The 16,337-nt window shown below is 34.7% G+C and overlaps 1 protein-coding gene across 1 annotated transcript in view; it reads right to left on the reverse strand.

The window, feature by feature from the left end:
• LOC120862909 (pleckstrin homology domain interacting protein) overlaps positions 1 to 16,337 on the reverse strand; it is a 124,433-nt gene that overhangs the window by 47,200 nt on the left and 60,896 nt on the right. Inside the window, exons 15-19 of the mRNA XM_040239072.1 lie at positions 8,552 to 8,680; positions 7,114 to 7,339; positions 5,831 to 5,968; positions 4,890 to 5,073; positions 1,610 to 1,727 (exon numbers count right to left, since the gene is read on the reverse strand). Of these exons, the coding sequence (XP_040095006.1) occupies positions 1,610 to 1,727; positions 4,890 to 5,073; positions 5,831 to 5,968; positions 7,114 to 7,339; positions 8,552 to 8,680 (795 nt within the window). The remainder of the gene's footprint in view (positions 1 to 1,609; positions 1,728 to 4,889; positions 5,074 to 5,830; positions 5,969 to 7,113; positions 7,340 to 8,551; positions 8,681 to 16,337) is intronic.

Raw genomic sequence — 16,337 nt, forward strand, 5'->3', positions numbered from 1 at the left:
TGCAGTCCAAGGGAGTCTCAAGTCTTTTCCAACACCACAGTTCAAAAGCATCAATTCTTCGGTGCTCAGCTTCCTTTACAGTCCAACTCTCACATCCATACTTATTGTCAAAATCAACTTTCTAACTGCTTTCTAAACAGTTTTTCTGCATTAACTTATACAACTCCCCTATACAGTCAGTACCCTCTATTATTAGAGGGAAAAAATTAATGCAACTCTGAGGTGTAAGGTAGCATCTCACAATGTGTACATCTGTGATTATCAATGTTATTAGTCACATGGTAAGTGCTTTCAAACCTTTCTCCATTCTCATAAAATGTGAAAAACAAAAATGAGGTCATGTTATAAATATTACTGTTACACTTGCTTTCTTTCACTAAACAAATACATCATGAGTATTTCTCCACAGCAATGGAGTGAACTCTAACTTCTTTAAAAAAAAAAAAACAACTGTATAATATTCCATGTATATATGCCATGACATCCTACCTTTCTTCTGCCAATAGACACTGAAGTTATTTCAGTGTTTGCCACCAGAGACAATAAGTGTCTGCATGCACAGATACATACATACATTCACATCAATCCTTTCCTTTCTAAAAAAGTCTCTGAAGAACCACTATTAAAAGATAAGCACATCCTTTTAACTTTATAGATATTACCATATCCTATCCATAACAGTGGTAGCAATAGCTCACAATCATTATACGAATTCATGTCCCCACATCTTTGGAGTCAGAAAAAGGAAACTAAAAATAGGCATGCTTTCTGGCCACCATGAAAACAACCACCACCGCAACCAACAAAAAACTTAAAAAAGAAAAAATTATTTCAAATTATACTAACAGAAATCCTAGCAGGGCGGGGTCCTACTGTTGCCAAGGTAGGATACTCTTACCTACAGGAAAACATAAAGTGGCAAGGACTACTTGAGTTCTGTGAAGGGTTACAAAACAGAAGAGAGAGTTATAATAAAGGAGACTACTTCAGAACATCTGAGGAGCTCAGATAAGAGGATGGAATACAAAGCTGGGTCAAGAGACCAGTCATCCTTTGACACTCCAGCAGTTAAGTCCATCTCTCCCCCAGATTAGGGCATAACCAACTGAAATCCACTGGACTGAAAATTTTTTCCACAGTAGGATGACAAAAAAACCAACAGGGCAAACTAGGAGGGACAATTTACCTCTCTTAATGGAGAAAATGAGAACTATTATTTATAGCAGCATAGCTGACAATTATCTGCAATAACAAACTGATGCGGAAGAGTTAAAAAAAAAAAAAGACAAAAATTTAAACCAAAACACTGTTTTAGAGTGTGCCACCAAAGGCAAAACTAAAAACAGACCTTGCTTAGGGTTAAGGTATAAATTTATTGGATTTAACAGGCATATTACAATTGGAATTTGAGACATATGTACACTAGAAAGTATGACATGTATAAAGATTCAAAGATAATCTAAAGATAACTGAGAATTAACTATGTTAACTTTATTTCATTAGTTAAATAGCCTATCTATAATGTTTACATCTTCAATTACAAAACCACCTTTACATGGTCGTTATATTAAAGAAGCAAATACTAAACATCAAAGTAATCACTATTTACCTTTGAGACAGTGGGCATTTTATTCTCTTTCGGAGCTGTCAAGTGTTTTCTTTTCTCTTCTGATCTGTAAGTCTTTATTTCTTCTTCGCCCTTTGCAGTTCTCCATTCTTCTTGCCTACTGAAAGAGAATTCAAAGCCACATATCCTAATCTATAATTTTTGTAACCAATTTCTCCCCAAAGGCAATGTCAGGCATCAATGTTTTCTTTTCATATTGGGGATGTGATAAAGATTTCTGAGCTTCAATTCAGAGACTGTGAGTTCTGGACATTTAGTGTTAAGTGACTGGACGTCTTTCCAGAAGGAAAGAGACAATCTGTCCACTTCAACCTGATACTGCCATTTCTGCTATGCTCATTGGCAAATAAAGGTTTAGGATCTAGGAACACTGTCAAACATTACAAACAATTTAATTATGACAGTGTTGGGCTTATGCTGTGACAATCTTAATGTGTCACCGAGATAGTCGAAATCTACAAACAGAATTTAATTATGACAGTGTTGGGCTTATGCTGTGACAATCTTAATGTGTCACAGAGATAGTTGGAATCTACAAACAAACAAACAAGCAGAGGCACAACAGATCTTTGAGGGAGATCTACTGTTACTCCGGAAGCCCTGAAAGAACTGCATTCTCTCCGATGAAAGGAAGGTCAGGCCTCGTCACTGAAAACACTTCAACTCTATCTAGGGATCAAGCTGAATTTGAGGAACAGACTGTGAAGTTAAATTTCATAGAACCTGAACTCAGAAGGACAAGAGAATTTTTTTAGAATTTTAATTCCTTAAAACTTCAAAGTTTTGGAACTGCAAGGGTATTTAATCTCTGAACTTTAATTTTTCCCTGGAGTTAACACGGTTGGAAGGAAGTTAATATTCAAACTTGGGGAAGTGCCCTATAATGTTGATATTGTATTACTAGGGTGAATTAATGCTGTCATTTCATACTTAACTGCAGAACCTCTAATGCAGCTGGCTGGAATTCTGAATGGAAATGAATGAACTTAAATCTTGTGAAAAGAACAGCCTTGGATTTAATTTCATTTGTTCTTTTTTTCAATTAAACTTTGTATTGAGATAATTGTACATTTACACACAGTTCTAAGAAATAATACAGAGAGGTTCTTTGTATCCTCTACCCAGTGCCCTTCAAAGGTGGTATCTTCTAAAATTATAGTACAACATCATAACTTGGATCTGGATATTGAATACAACCCACTGATATTCAGAATCACCCAGTTTTATTCTACTTGTGTGTGTGTCTGTATTTAGTTCTATCCAAGTTTATCACACGTGCAGGTTTCTGTATCCATTGCCCCAGTCAAGATACAGAACATTTTCATTACCACAAAGCTCCCTTGAGTGCCCTGCTAATGATCACATCCACCTTACTTTTCCCTCCTCAGCCTCTGCTCCCCACAGTGTCTAGCAACCACCAGTCTGTTCTCTCTATATACTTTTGACATGTCAAGAGGAGTCCCTAAATGGAATACTGCATTCTCAGCATAAAGCCCTCAAGACTCAATCAAGATTTGTACCAACAGGCTGGTTCTGTTTAATGAAGTCGTATTCTATGGTGTGGATATACTGTAGTTTGCTTGATTATACACTCAGTGAAGGACATCTTGGGTATTCCTAGGTTTGGGCTATTGGGAATAAAGCTGCTATACATTTGTGTAGAGGTTTTGGGGTTAAAATAAGTTTAATTTCTTTGGGGTCAGTTCCCAAGAGTGCAATCAAGGGATCTTGTGATAGTCTAGGCTTCTATGGAAACACCCAACTGCTCCAGAGGGGCTGCACTGTTTGGCATGCGTTGCTGGTGGTAGGAAGAGTGAACCAATTTCACTAGGATGCTCTAGAAGGAAAATCCATTTTAGAATGGCCCAGTTCTATGCCTGTTTGTAATGTATACATTCTGCTTTGCATTTGAAAGAAGCAAACCACTGCCTCACATGGAGAGAAATACCGTGGCCCAGTGCTATCTGTAGTGAAGTTCAGTATAAGGAAGCAAACATTCATGCAGATAAAAGTTATGTTCTTCACAGCTGTATCAATAATAGAAGTAATATTCTAATTTCCTATTTTATTCTTCTGAGTTATTTTTCAAATAGTCAGATCTGTTTTTAAAATGATGGGTGTTACTCACTGTACCCCATTCAAACCTTAACATTATAATTAACAAGTAGACATGAATATAACTAAAAATACACTAAGAGTTAATTTTTAATAAGAACATCTGAGTGGGTTTGTCATCAGATAAAATTATGGTTCCAATTTAAACTTCAGGTATATAATCCTAAAACTTAAAACAAATTTGAAGTATCATCCAATCAAGAAAGCATAATCAGATTAAAAATATTTTAACTATACAATTACTCTCTTAAGAACTAGATAATCCTAAAATCATATTTGGTCCTTTTTTTATTAAAGTACAGTATTAGAATATACAGTTTAAGTATTAGTTGGGGTTCAAATGGACCTCATTCATGAGTATTTCATTACTAAAGAATCAAAAGGAATTGGATATAAACTTCTCTCACAGCAATGACCTTGAGAATAGGATTACATTAAATCAATACTTTTCAGTTTTACATGCATACTTTTAAATGGGCTTCCCCAGGGGCTCAGCTGGTAAGGAGCTCGCCTGCCAGCGCAGGAGATGCAGTAGACATGGGTTTGAGTCCTGGGTTGGGGCAATCTCCTGGAGGAGGGAATAGCAACCCACTCCAGTATTGCCTTAAAAATATAGACAAGAGGAGCCTGGTGGGCTATAGCCCATAGGGTGGCAAGAGTCAGACACTGAAGCCACTGAGCACACACACGTGTATTTTTCAATATATAAAAAGAAATCAATAATAACCTATCAATAAATAATGTATTTTCACTTTCCATGTGAATGACATGGTGTGAATGATTAGTAAAATCCATAAAAAATTCAGTTATAACAAACTTTATGAAATGTGTTTTAAGATACAATTAAGCAAGACAAACTAAAGTTCAAATATGCTACTCAGTAAAATCTCATGTATTTGTTCAAGCCAAATTTATAATTCCCCCATTCACTTTAACAACTCCTACCCTCTTAAGTGTCATTTACTTGAAACATCCTAGGAAGGGACATTTACTGAAATTTAACTTTTCTCCAGAGTCATGAATAGCTTAAAACATTAGCTCTTTTCAGATAAATTTAAGACAAATTAGAGCTGGAAAGGTACTCTGAAGACCAACTCAAAACGAATACAAACAACTGTGGTACATCAAAATTCGTAACTCCCCTTACCTGGCTACACCAGATGATAGCTCAGGTACTACCACCCTTCGACTCCAAGCTACAAGATCCCGCTCTGTGGCTATTTCACTTCTTGGTGCATTACTGTGCATCTGCCGTACACCTTCGATTTGACCACTACGTCTTAGTCCTACATTAGGTGGTGAATGAACCTCTGAGGTAGAACTTGTAGAGCCTAAGAGCAAAAATTAACATAGAAAGCTCTATTTAGAGATATTTCTCCATTAGCTTGTAACAGGAAACAAACAAACCAAAAAAATACCAGGAGAAAAAAAATCCATACTATCTTTCACATGAAACTTCATACTTTGGCAAATAATCAAGTTACAACATCAAGAACTAAACCACAAGCAAAGTTTAATGAAAACAAAATAAGGTTATTTAGTTGACCAGGTAAGTTAATGAATCATAACTACTGACTATCTCCAAAGATGTAAAATCATTGTTTTTAAAAAATGCCCACTGTATGTTTTGGGGAAAACCAGGTAAGAAGCAAAAACAGACAAACCCAAGGACATTTATAGTTCATAAATCTGCTTTAAATTTTCTCTAACATTTAGTAATATACAACAATAAGGGTGGTGAGATGTTCAAGAATGTGGCTTTGAATGTATTCTACTCTCAAAGAAATTTATTCAAGAACTTTATTTGAAGAAATTTATTTTTAACATTTTTCTAAGTTAAACATGTTCATTACAAGAAATTTGTAAGAATATACCTATTAAAAAACTCACTGTCCATAGTTTGAAACCTTATATTATGAACACATTCTTAGGTCATTAAATATTCTTCAAAAGCATGATTATGCTTATTTTGGCAGTCAAATAGTTCATATCATGGATTTACTATATTTGTTAAATTGTTTCTCTAGTGTTGTAGGTTTAGACTGTTTTAATTTTTTAAATATTGCATTTAAAATAGTCCCTCCTTACCTCTACTTAAACGGCTGGTATTACTGATAGCTGCTTCACCAGAACGTCTCAGGTCTTGCTCCTGCTGTAGTCTTTGAATCATACTGTCCAGTGGGCTGATCTCCTGGTTTGCTTGCTGACTTAAAACTTGATTCAGTCCTATGTAAATCACAAAAATACTAAGGATACTTCAAACCATTTCATTCATCAACCTCACTTTGAGTCCAGAATTAAACACAAATTTTGCTTGGATAAAAGACGTAAAATGAATAACTGTAAATGATAAGGGAGAGAGAGGAAAAAAAAGAAGAAAAAAAAAGAAACATACCCCCTTCAAATTTAACTTATTAAAAATAACAACAATGATGTAACTTTTACTAAGTGTTTACTATGATTCAGGTACTCAAAATCCTTATAATATCACAAGTCCATAGGTATTATTAATTCCACTTTGTCTATAAAGTAGAACTAATAATACCTATAAAGTGGTATCTAAAGTGGAATTAGTGGTATTATAAAGTGAAAACCAAAATAACTGTTCAAAGTCATATATCCAGTTAAGTGGCAAAACAAGGATTTAATCTTAGATCTTCTTTTAAAAAAAGGCAAACCTGATAACCCACTTTCTCAAAAACCTTTACCGCTTCATTCAACAAATTTCTTATTGTCAACATAAGGAAAGTGATGAGAAAATCATCAACTGCCACTCGAATCTTCAACTAATGTTAACTTTCACCCTCCAAACACTTTTCATTCCTATCTTGCTTTTAAACTTTCAAAAGTTGATCACTTCTTAAAACAATCTTCAATGTGAATAGGCTATCTAGTCTTATTTGCTCTCACACCACACTATATTATTCGCCGTAATAACATTCATCATGATTAACTATAGATTTGTTTATAACTGTTTACAAACCTATCTCACTCCATAAGAACAAGGAATGCATTTGTTTAATTCATTACTGAATACCACAGCTTAGCAAGTGTCAGGGACAGAGGAGATTTACAATGTATGCTGCCACATGAATAAATGAACTGACTCATCCCATACCAAATACAGATTTACTCTATTAGTCCCCAGAAAGTTATAAATAGATACAGCCCCCCAAACTAATTAAACCTCCAGTGTTCCTTAACTGTCTTACAATACTTAAGTATCATTCAAAGAACTTTTAAAATAATATAAAAAATCATTTTACTTATTATTTGTTCAAAACAATTAAAACAAAGTTCTTTCTACCCAATTAGCCATTTTAAAAGATTTCAAAAGGAAAATTTGGATGTCTATTCAAATGATCATTTACCTGAGGAAGTTACCCCCATTTGAGGGATGAGCTGCTCCTCCCTGCAATTTTCACGACCAGGAACTAATCTCTGATATCTTGATGGATGAGGATTACCATCAACATCAACCAAAAAAGGCGGTGGCATGAGATGAGGTGCTTGCTGAGTCTGTTCATCTAACACAAAATTGTTGGCATCACGAATAAGGGGCCGATAATCACTATGAAAGAACATCTGATCTGCAATCTATAACAAGAAAGACCCATAAAAGATTGGACAAAGAAAATTTTATCATTATAGATTTCTAATGGAAGGCAAATTTTAAATATAAATCATGGTATTGAACAATATAAAAGAATAATATTTTCTAGAATTGTAAATAAATCTGTATCTGTACTTTCTGCATTAAATTTTATGATTAGAAAAGTAGATACTATGAATTTTCCCTTGAACAGGAAGAGATTGTATTCATAAAAAACATTTAAAGTATCATCATTTGAAATTAGATGGTAAAATTAAATCCAAGCATAAATCTTTCAACAGTACCTTTACTTTTCCAGAGCTACCATGATTTATCTTGTTTTTAAAATGACTACATATGGTCATTTAGTATTTTTACAATGAAAAATCAATTTATTCTTTGAATTAAACTCTTCAATGAAACCAAACTAATATAATTTAAGAAAACCCCTAAGTATACAGTAAGCATGGTTTATAAAGTAATATTAAAAACTAACATCTCTAAAATTTCTGTATGGTCATTTGATTTAGTATTTTACAATGAAAAATCAATTTATTCTTTGAATTAAACTCTTCAATGAAACCAAACTAATACAATTTAAGAAAATCCATAAGTATACAGTAAGCATGGTTTATATAATAATATTAAAAACTAACATCTCTAAAATTTCTGAAATAAAAATTCATACCTAGGACATCTAACTTCAAAATTTTATCATTTAATTTGGAACTTCTTAAACCTGAACTTCCATTTTTATTATAACACTTTAAACAACTCTACCACAAATAAACAATTTAAATCTTTTAGTCACTAATCTCAGATAGGATCTTCAATATTTTTTAAAAATTAGCTACCATCAAAGTAGGCCATACATTTTTTTGAGAACCACATAAAAGCCACAGAATTGTACCCAGATAAATGCGTATTATCCACATAAGTAAAACATTTTACATAATTTCAACAAATCCCTCTATGAACATCTCCCATATATATATATATATACACACACACACACACAAAAGATATATCTTATATACTCCAACCTAAGAACTGCTATCTAGATTGTTCTAGCTGGCTAAGTAAAAAGTCATTTTTTCTGAAAAATAAAAATTATAACTTCCCTCCATGAAATATAACCCCTATACATCTATGGACTTAAAAGCAAACAAACAAACGATTATAAGGAGCAGATGTATAGAGGCATCATCATACTCTACCTTGTCATATTTGCTACTGGAGCCAAAGCCAAAAATTAAAAGATGTCCATGAGAGTCTGTGCATGCAAAATGCTGACCATCAGGAGAGCATTTGCAGTCAAATACTGCACCATGTCCTTGGCCTTCAATCTGAAATATATTTAACCAACAATCAGAAAACTGCCATTAAAATATAAAAAACTGATTGGTGACTATTGTTACTAAAATTCTATGGTAAAAGATATATAAGTATATATCCTATTGAAGTAAAGATAAAACACAGTATAGTACAAAATTTGTGAATATTCATGAAAAGTGCCAGATTAAAAGCCTTGAAAACCAATGTATTAGCTTTATCCATAGACCAGACACAAGTCAGGAAATAGAACACCACCATTCTCCCCCACCCATAGAATTCTGCTTCATGTCTTTAACCCAGATTTAAAATGTAATTGCACCTTACAGTCCATCTTATCTGTATTTAATCAAGCTGTTTCAGCAAAGGCTGACAATGTGGAGTAACTGTAGTGATTTTTGTAACTCTTGAAGTAATAGCCAGAGATCACTGCTCACAAGACACGAAATTTTTCTTTTTGGTAATAAATTCCCTTGATGGTCTGACTCATTTTTTAAATGGTGAATTTCAAAGGTTAAAGAAAAGGTTTTTTTTACCTGATAATTGTTTTCTGTTTTCCAGTTCCATTAATCCAGAACGAATGGGTTTCTCCCTGCAACCTGTCAATCAAACAGAGGTGGCCAATCACCACTCTGAATTTTTTGCTCTCAGTGCTTCTTCAGACTATGTTCCAGTTGAAAACTTCTTTAGCAGTGTTCTGAAAGAGTAAAAATTCTACCCTATCTAAAGCACATCTAGGGACTGAATTTCAGAAAACAACTAAAATAGGGAGTTGACTCCCTAACAAATAACAACTAAGGATGATTTTCAACAAATGTGACTGGATTTCTGGATTAGCAGAATCGGAACACACACACATTATCAGGTAAGAAATACCTCCTCTCTGTTCCGGTATCCACTGATCTAGAACAAATTGAGTTTTATTAGTAATATCCCAAAATCCCAGTAAATGCTTGGAAAAGAGAGAAGTGGTAACCTTCTGTAGTGTTAAAAATATGGCATAGGGATGAATGTATAGTTCACCAAGTACAGAGTGAAATTAAAACTCAGAAGAATAGTTGACTTCTCACAGAAGAATAGTTGACTTCTCGAGGCAAGTTTGCATTCTGGTCAAAAGAGAAAATGTTCTAAAAGGAAGGGCTCTGCCTAAGAAGTTTCCATAGTACAACAAACAGGTTTACCTCATAAAGAAAACTGGTTTTTCCTCTGGCTTGTTGAAAAGAAGGAATGAGGACACTGGTGCTTACTAATGCTATTTTAAACAGTGATAATAATGGAAAAGCAATAACTTTCCTTAAAATTTAATCACACGAAAGAAACGTGGTGAAACAATCTATGTCTAATACACTAAAAGATATACATGAAAGCAAGAAAATGAATGAGTAAAACAGGATCATTTCGTGGTTGTGAAGAATCCTGGAGGATAAGGTAACAGAGGAAGGAACTGATTCCAACTCTCCTTTAAAAACTATTCAAAACTGAGAAAGAGAAGAACTACTTCTCCAAATCAACCTAAGTGTGTTAGTAGCCAGACAGCTTTGTATTTTCTACAACATGAAAGGCTACAAGTGTAAATGTCTGGATTTACAGCTCTATTTTTCAGTGCTGTTTAGGGAAATCAAATGTTACAGGAACTGTTATAAATGAATAACTAATCACACAAACAAAAGTTTACCTCCAAATAGAATTTTACATAAGAAAATCAAGACCGAAGAATTAAAACTGTCTTGATCATGTGCTGTGATTTTTTTTTTGCCTCAATTCCCTCAAAATTTCATAAAAGACAAAAAGAAAACAAACCAAAAACCCCAACTACTCTATAAATCTTACATAATAAATGCTTCCCATTGTAAGTATGCAGTAGAACAGAGGAAGGAAAAGATCTGCAAGTCTGACTCAGCAATGCTAACGGATATCTGACAGACACTCCTAAGTATAGCATCCTTTATATAACATTTAGGCAATCCTGCTCTACATTTTCCTCTTGGGGTGTTTGGAGGGAAGTTGTCACGAGGATTAATCAACCCTATATCCGTGCTATCTACCAATGTTTACAGTTAGCAGAATATCTCTAAAAGAATATTTGGGAGAGGTGAATTTTCAAAAAAGGAAAGAAAAAAATAGCAATCCTATTGAAGATCACTGTTTTCTTATACAGTAACACATGCCATTGTGAATATGGCACAATGGTACTGATTTTCTTGGGTATAAGCCATCTGTATAACTCCAGAGTTATGGAGAATATGAAATTGTATTTCCAAAGTACATTATTTGGATTAACTAGTCATTAAAGAAAATAGATTTGCTCTACTTACAAACCAATTAGAAAAGGTGCCCATCATCATCTTATTTAAAATGCCGAATTCATCTTTAGGAAAAGGTCCTCAGATAATAAACAGTCCTAACTACAAAATGCAGTCTAGGCTTTCTAGTTGATACAAAGTAGTAAAATATTTTCCTAAATAATTAAATAGGGCTTTCCCAGGTGGTACCGTGGTTAAGGAATCCACCTGCCAATGCAGGAGACAAAAGAGATGTGGGTTTGATCCCTGGGTCTGGAAGAATCTCTGAGGAGGAAATGGCGAACCACTCCAGTATTCTTGCCTGGGAAATTCCACTGATAAAGGAGCCTGGCAGGCTACAGTCCATGGGCTCGCAAAAGAGTTGGACATGATGGAGTGCACACACACACACCTATATAACTAAATAGACCCTAGCTATTTTTATGATTTATACTATGATTATGCCAACCACAAAAAATAATTCAATACTTCTCTCTGAAAAGAAATTTTTTTCAGATTCTTCTTAAACCAGGGTCAGAATGTGTATGATTAAGAATACTTAAAAGAAAAAATTTAATAATAAAGGCAGTGTTTGAATATGCATGTTTAACTAGAAATCAATGAGACCTACATTCAAAAATCAAATGGAAGAAAATAAGTATCCTTTCTATTCATATTAAAGCTATAAAGTTAAATGAAGCTATATTATGCATCAACTGTACTTCAATTAAAAAATATATTTAAGAAATAAAGTTAATGAACCTATCATAAAATTAAATGCTCAATAGGAGAGTAAGTCAACATAACATTTAATATTACGTATAACTTATTCTAGTACTTATAATCATGCTCTAATAAGTTTAAAAACAGCAAAGGAAAAAAACCACCAAATTTTCAAAATAAGTAAAGTCTGAAAGTGAAGTCACTCAGTCGTTGCCGACTCTTTGCGACCCCATGGACTATAGCCTACCAGGCTCCTCCATCCGTGGGATTCTCCAGGCAAGAATACTGGAGTGGGTTGCCATTTCCTTCTCCAGGAGATCTTCCCAACACAGGGATCGAACCCGGGCCTCCCGCATTGCAGGCAGACGCTTTACCATCTGAGCCACAACGTCTGCCTGCAATGCGGGAGACCCGGATTCTATAGTCCATGGGGTCGCAAAGAGTCGGAAACGACTGAGTGACTTCACTTTCAAACTTTACTTATTTTGAAAATTTGGTGGTTTTTTTCCTTTGCTGTTTTTAAACTTATTAGAGCATGATCATAAGTACTAGAATAAGTTATACATAATATTAAATGTTATGTTGACTTACTCTCCTATTGAGCATTTAATTTTATGATAGGTTCATTAACTTTATTTCTTAAATATATTTTTTAATTGAAGTACAGTTGATGCATAATATAGCTTCAGCTATTCCCCGCATAATATCAAGCATGTTTGCTACACACTATGGGACATATGTAAACAAAGACCACACAATAAAACTTATACTTATTAAATCACAATAAAGAAAGCTGAGAAAATCAATGAGACAATGTTTACTTATTAATGCAAAAACTTAAAGAATAGGAGTTGAAAAAAAATAGAAAAATATATTCAGTAACTATGATAAGGATATTTTGTTCTTTTTTAAAGTAAAAGTTGAAAAGACCAGAAGTTAAAATGACTCCTTTGTAGGAAAATTCTCATACTGACTGAAGAATTCTAGAAATATTTTCAAGAAAGGAGCAGCACAATCTTGTTAGAGGCTTATATTCAACTTGGAAAAAATTAAATCGATATAAAAACTTATGAATTAAGAGCTCTGATGATGACAAAACTGTCATATTTGATGAAGAATGTTGTTGTTTTAGTTGCTAAGTTGTGTCCGACCCTTTTGCAATTCCTGGACGGTAGCCCTCCATGCTCCTCTGTCCATGGGATTTCCCAGGCAAGAATACTGGAATGGGTGAGTTGCCATTTACTTCTCCAGAGGATCATCCTGCCCCAGGGATCAATTCCGAGTCTCCTGCATGGATAGGTGGATTCTTACCACTGAGTTAACAGGAAGCCCTTAACGAAGAATACTAATACTCTTTTCAAGGCAAACTACACTCCAGAACTTCTAACACAATTCTTGTGAAGCAGAAAGATGAAATTTAAAGGAGACAGAAGAGTGAGGCCCAAGAATGAAAAGACCTCTCCTCTAGTAATGGGTTCATCACTTAGTATCTCTGGGAAACGACAGAGATCATTTAAATGATCACTAGAGTTCTACCCAATTCTAAAGTCCTTTACACCTAATTTTCAAGAAGCCTTTTGGAAGAACTGGATAATCTGGAAATGAGGTACGCTAAAAGCACCAGGATGCAGACTAACATTACAGGGTCTAGGTTACATCAACTGTGAGGAACACCTACAGAGATGAATATAAGAAGTATGAATTCCTAAGGAACTCAATCAGGATGGTTAAAACATGGGCTTTCTTAGGCAGAATCATCTTCTTAATGGAATTACCCCAAGTCTATGACCAGGGTCAATTTTTGGGTGGCTCAGATGGTAAACAATCCACCTGCAATGCAGGAGACCCAGGTTCGACCCCCGGGTTGGGAAGATGCCCTGTAGAAGTGAATGGCTACCCACTCTAGTACTTCCCTCATTGCTCAGTTGGAAAAGAATATGCCTGCAATGCAGGAGACCCGGGTTCGATTCCTGGGTCGAGAAGATCCCCTGGAGAAGGAAATGGCAATCCACTCCAGTTTTCTTGCCTGGAAAATCCCATGGACAGAGGAGCCTGGCAGGCTCCAGTCCACGGGGTTCCAAAGAGTCAGACACAACTGAGCAACTAACATTTTCACTTTAAAATATATCATTTTTAAAACTATACTATTGATTAGAAGAGAACAAGTATCTCACCTAGAAAATACTCAATTTAAAATTATGAATTTTTAAAAATACCCTAATACTTTTATGAGACAGACTCATATCCCAAGAATCAAATAGCTGAGAAACTAAATTTATGCTAAGAATTACCTGTAGAAATGGAGAAGGAAATGGCAATCCACTCTAGTACTCTTGCCTGGAAAATCCCTTGGATGGAGAAGCCTGTAGCCTACAGTCTATGGTAGGTTACAGGCTATGGGGTCGCAAAGAGTCGGACACGACTGAGCAACTTCACTTTCACTTTCACCTGCAGAAAGCCCTTCCTTATGTTTAAAGAAACTTTAAAGTTTATCAACCCAGAAAAGAATAAACTTAATTAAGAATATGCATGAGATACTGGAGACAGACACTGTCATACCTATGATCAAAATATGCTTTGGTCACCTTCTAACTACTACTATGAAAGTGAAGTCACTCAGTCGTGTCCGACTCTTTGCAACCCCATGGACTGTACCCTACCAGGCTCCTCTATCCATGGGATTTTCCAGGCAATAGTACTAGAGTGGATTGCCATTTCCTTCTCCAGGGGATCTTTCCGAACCAGGGATTGAACCCTGGTCTCCCGCATTGTAGACAGACACTTTACCGTCTGAGCCACCAGGGAAGTCTACTACTACTACTATAGTTAAGTGTAAATAAATAATATATCTTAAGGGGAAAATCACACTCCAATGGTCCAGGTATCAAATTACTTTAAAAGATAATTTCTAAATATTTACTTTAACATTATCACATATAAATTAAAAATAGCTATTTAGAATAAATGGCTCCAAGATAAATAAGTTAATATAAAAAAGAAAACTGTTAACTGGCTTGATAAAACCAGTACACATATAAAGGAGATTTTGAGGAATTCTAACATTCACCAAAAGAAAAATATATTACCAAAATAAAGAAACTCATTTTCAAATTTAACACTTATTTTGTTTACCCATATTCTGATTTCTCTGAGGAAGTAAAACTGTTAATCAAGTCCTTCTTGAAATTTATTCTCTTCCTCTGGCCTCTCTGACACAGTAATAGCATACTGTCTTTGCAACACACTTTCTAGAGACTAATCTCTTCCCCATTCTGCTAAACATGTTCAAGGGTTGACCCTCAGACAATGAAGGAGATTAGGGCTGCCAACCCTCTGCACAAAAAATCCACATATAACTTATAGCAGCCCTGCATATGCAGTTTCTCTATCCCAACAGTCTGCACTGTATGGATTCAACCACCCACAGATTCTAGGGTAGTACACTGTAGTATTTATGACTGAAAAAATCTGCACATAAGTGGACCTGCACAGCTCAAGCCAATGTTGTTCAAGGGTCAACTGTACTTCTAAACGGTTAAACCTCTGTCTCGGTGAGTAAGACAGTGTTCTACATGGAAGAGCATAGTTCTTTCTCTCTACAACTAGCCTTTCCAAGTAGTCTATCTCCAGCGCTGGCTGTACATTAACACAAAGATAGCCCAACACTATGTCACAACATATGAAAATATCAGTTTTCTTTCACATCTTTTCTATTTCCATTAATAGTATTACTGTTGTCAAGATTACATAAGCTCAACACTCTCCACACATTCAATTTTGTTACTCTCTAGCTCTAATCTTTTTATCATCACAAAACACCAAGTCTTACATAATTTTCTTTCACATATTTACTACCCTTTCCTACAATATTTCATTATGATTTCACTGATGAAAGCAGATTTCCACCTATCCAATTTCATACCTGAAATACTACCACTAGGAACCAAGCTATTTTTCTCTTAAGTTTTTGGAATATAATTTATAAATTAATTTACCAATTAACTCCCACTAGGTTAAATATCCTTTATGTTTACAAGTAATATGAGGGTACCAACAAGCCACTTGACTTTATGTTTTTCGTTTTAGTACCCATTTTTCAAAATCTAGTCCAGAAAAACTTTCTAAATTACTCTATGAACATGTCTTAACATTTTTTACTTGGTTATTGATGTATTTCTCTTACTTCTTCCTCCTCTGACCATTCACCCTGAAGTGATCCTCACATCCTTAGATGTACCAATTATCTTTCCTCATAAGCTATCTATCATTTCTAACTATTTAGCCAATTTACCTTTTCAGGTATATTTTATCTCCCCTAAAACCGCAGCAAGGTGGAGTAAAAAGACAAACAGAGGGACGACGTCTACATTTTGTGTTTATGTACAAAATAAGCACTCAAGTACCTGCTAATCAAAATGTTTATACCTGCATATTCACAGTCTACAATTTTATATATTTTCCCTTGTAACTATCAAATTTCAAATATCCCTGTGATAGCAAATCATGAAACACATCAAAAAATTACTATGTAGAAGTAATTCACCAAATAAAGTATGACAAGCTAGAGACAAGTTCACATTCATGGCAACAAATTTTAAGATATGTTTTTCATACCAAGATATAGATGAGAAAGAGACAGAATCAAAAGAATCCCAGAAATCTGAAA

This window comes from Oryx dammah, unplaced genomic scaffold (assembly GCF_014754425.2).
Source record: "Oryx dammah isolate SB20612 unplaced genomic scaffold, SCBI_Odam_1.1 HiC_scaffold_4, whole genome shotgun sequence".
Lineage (NCBI taxonomy): Eukaryota > Metazoa > Chordata > Mammalia > Artiodactyla > Bovidae > Oryx > Oryx dammah.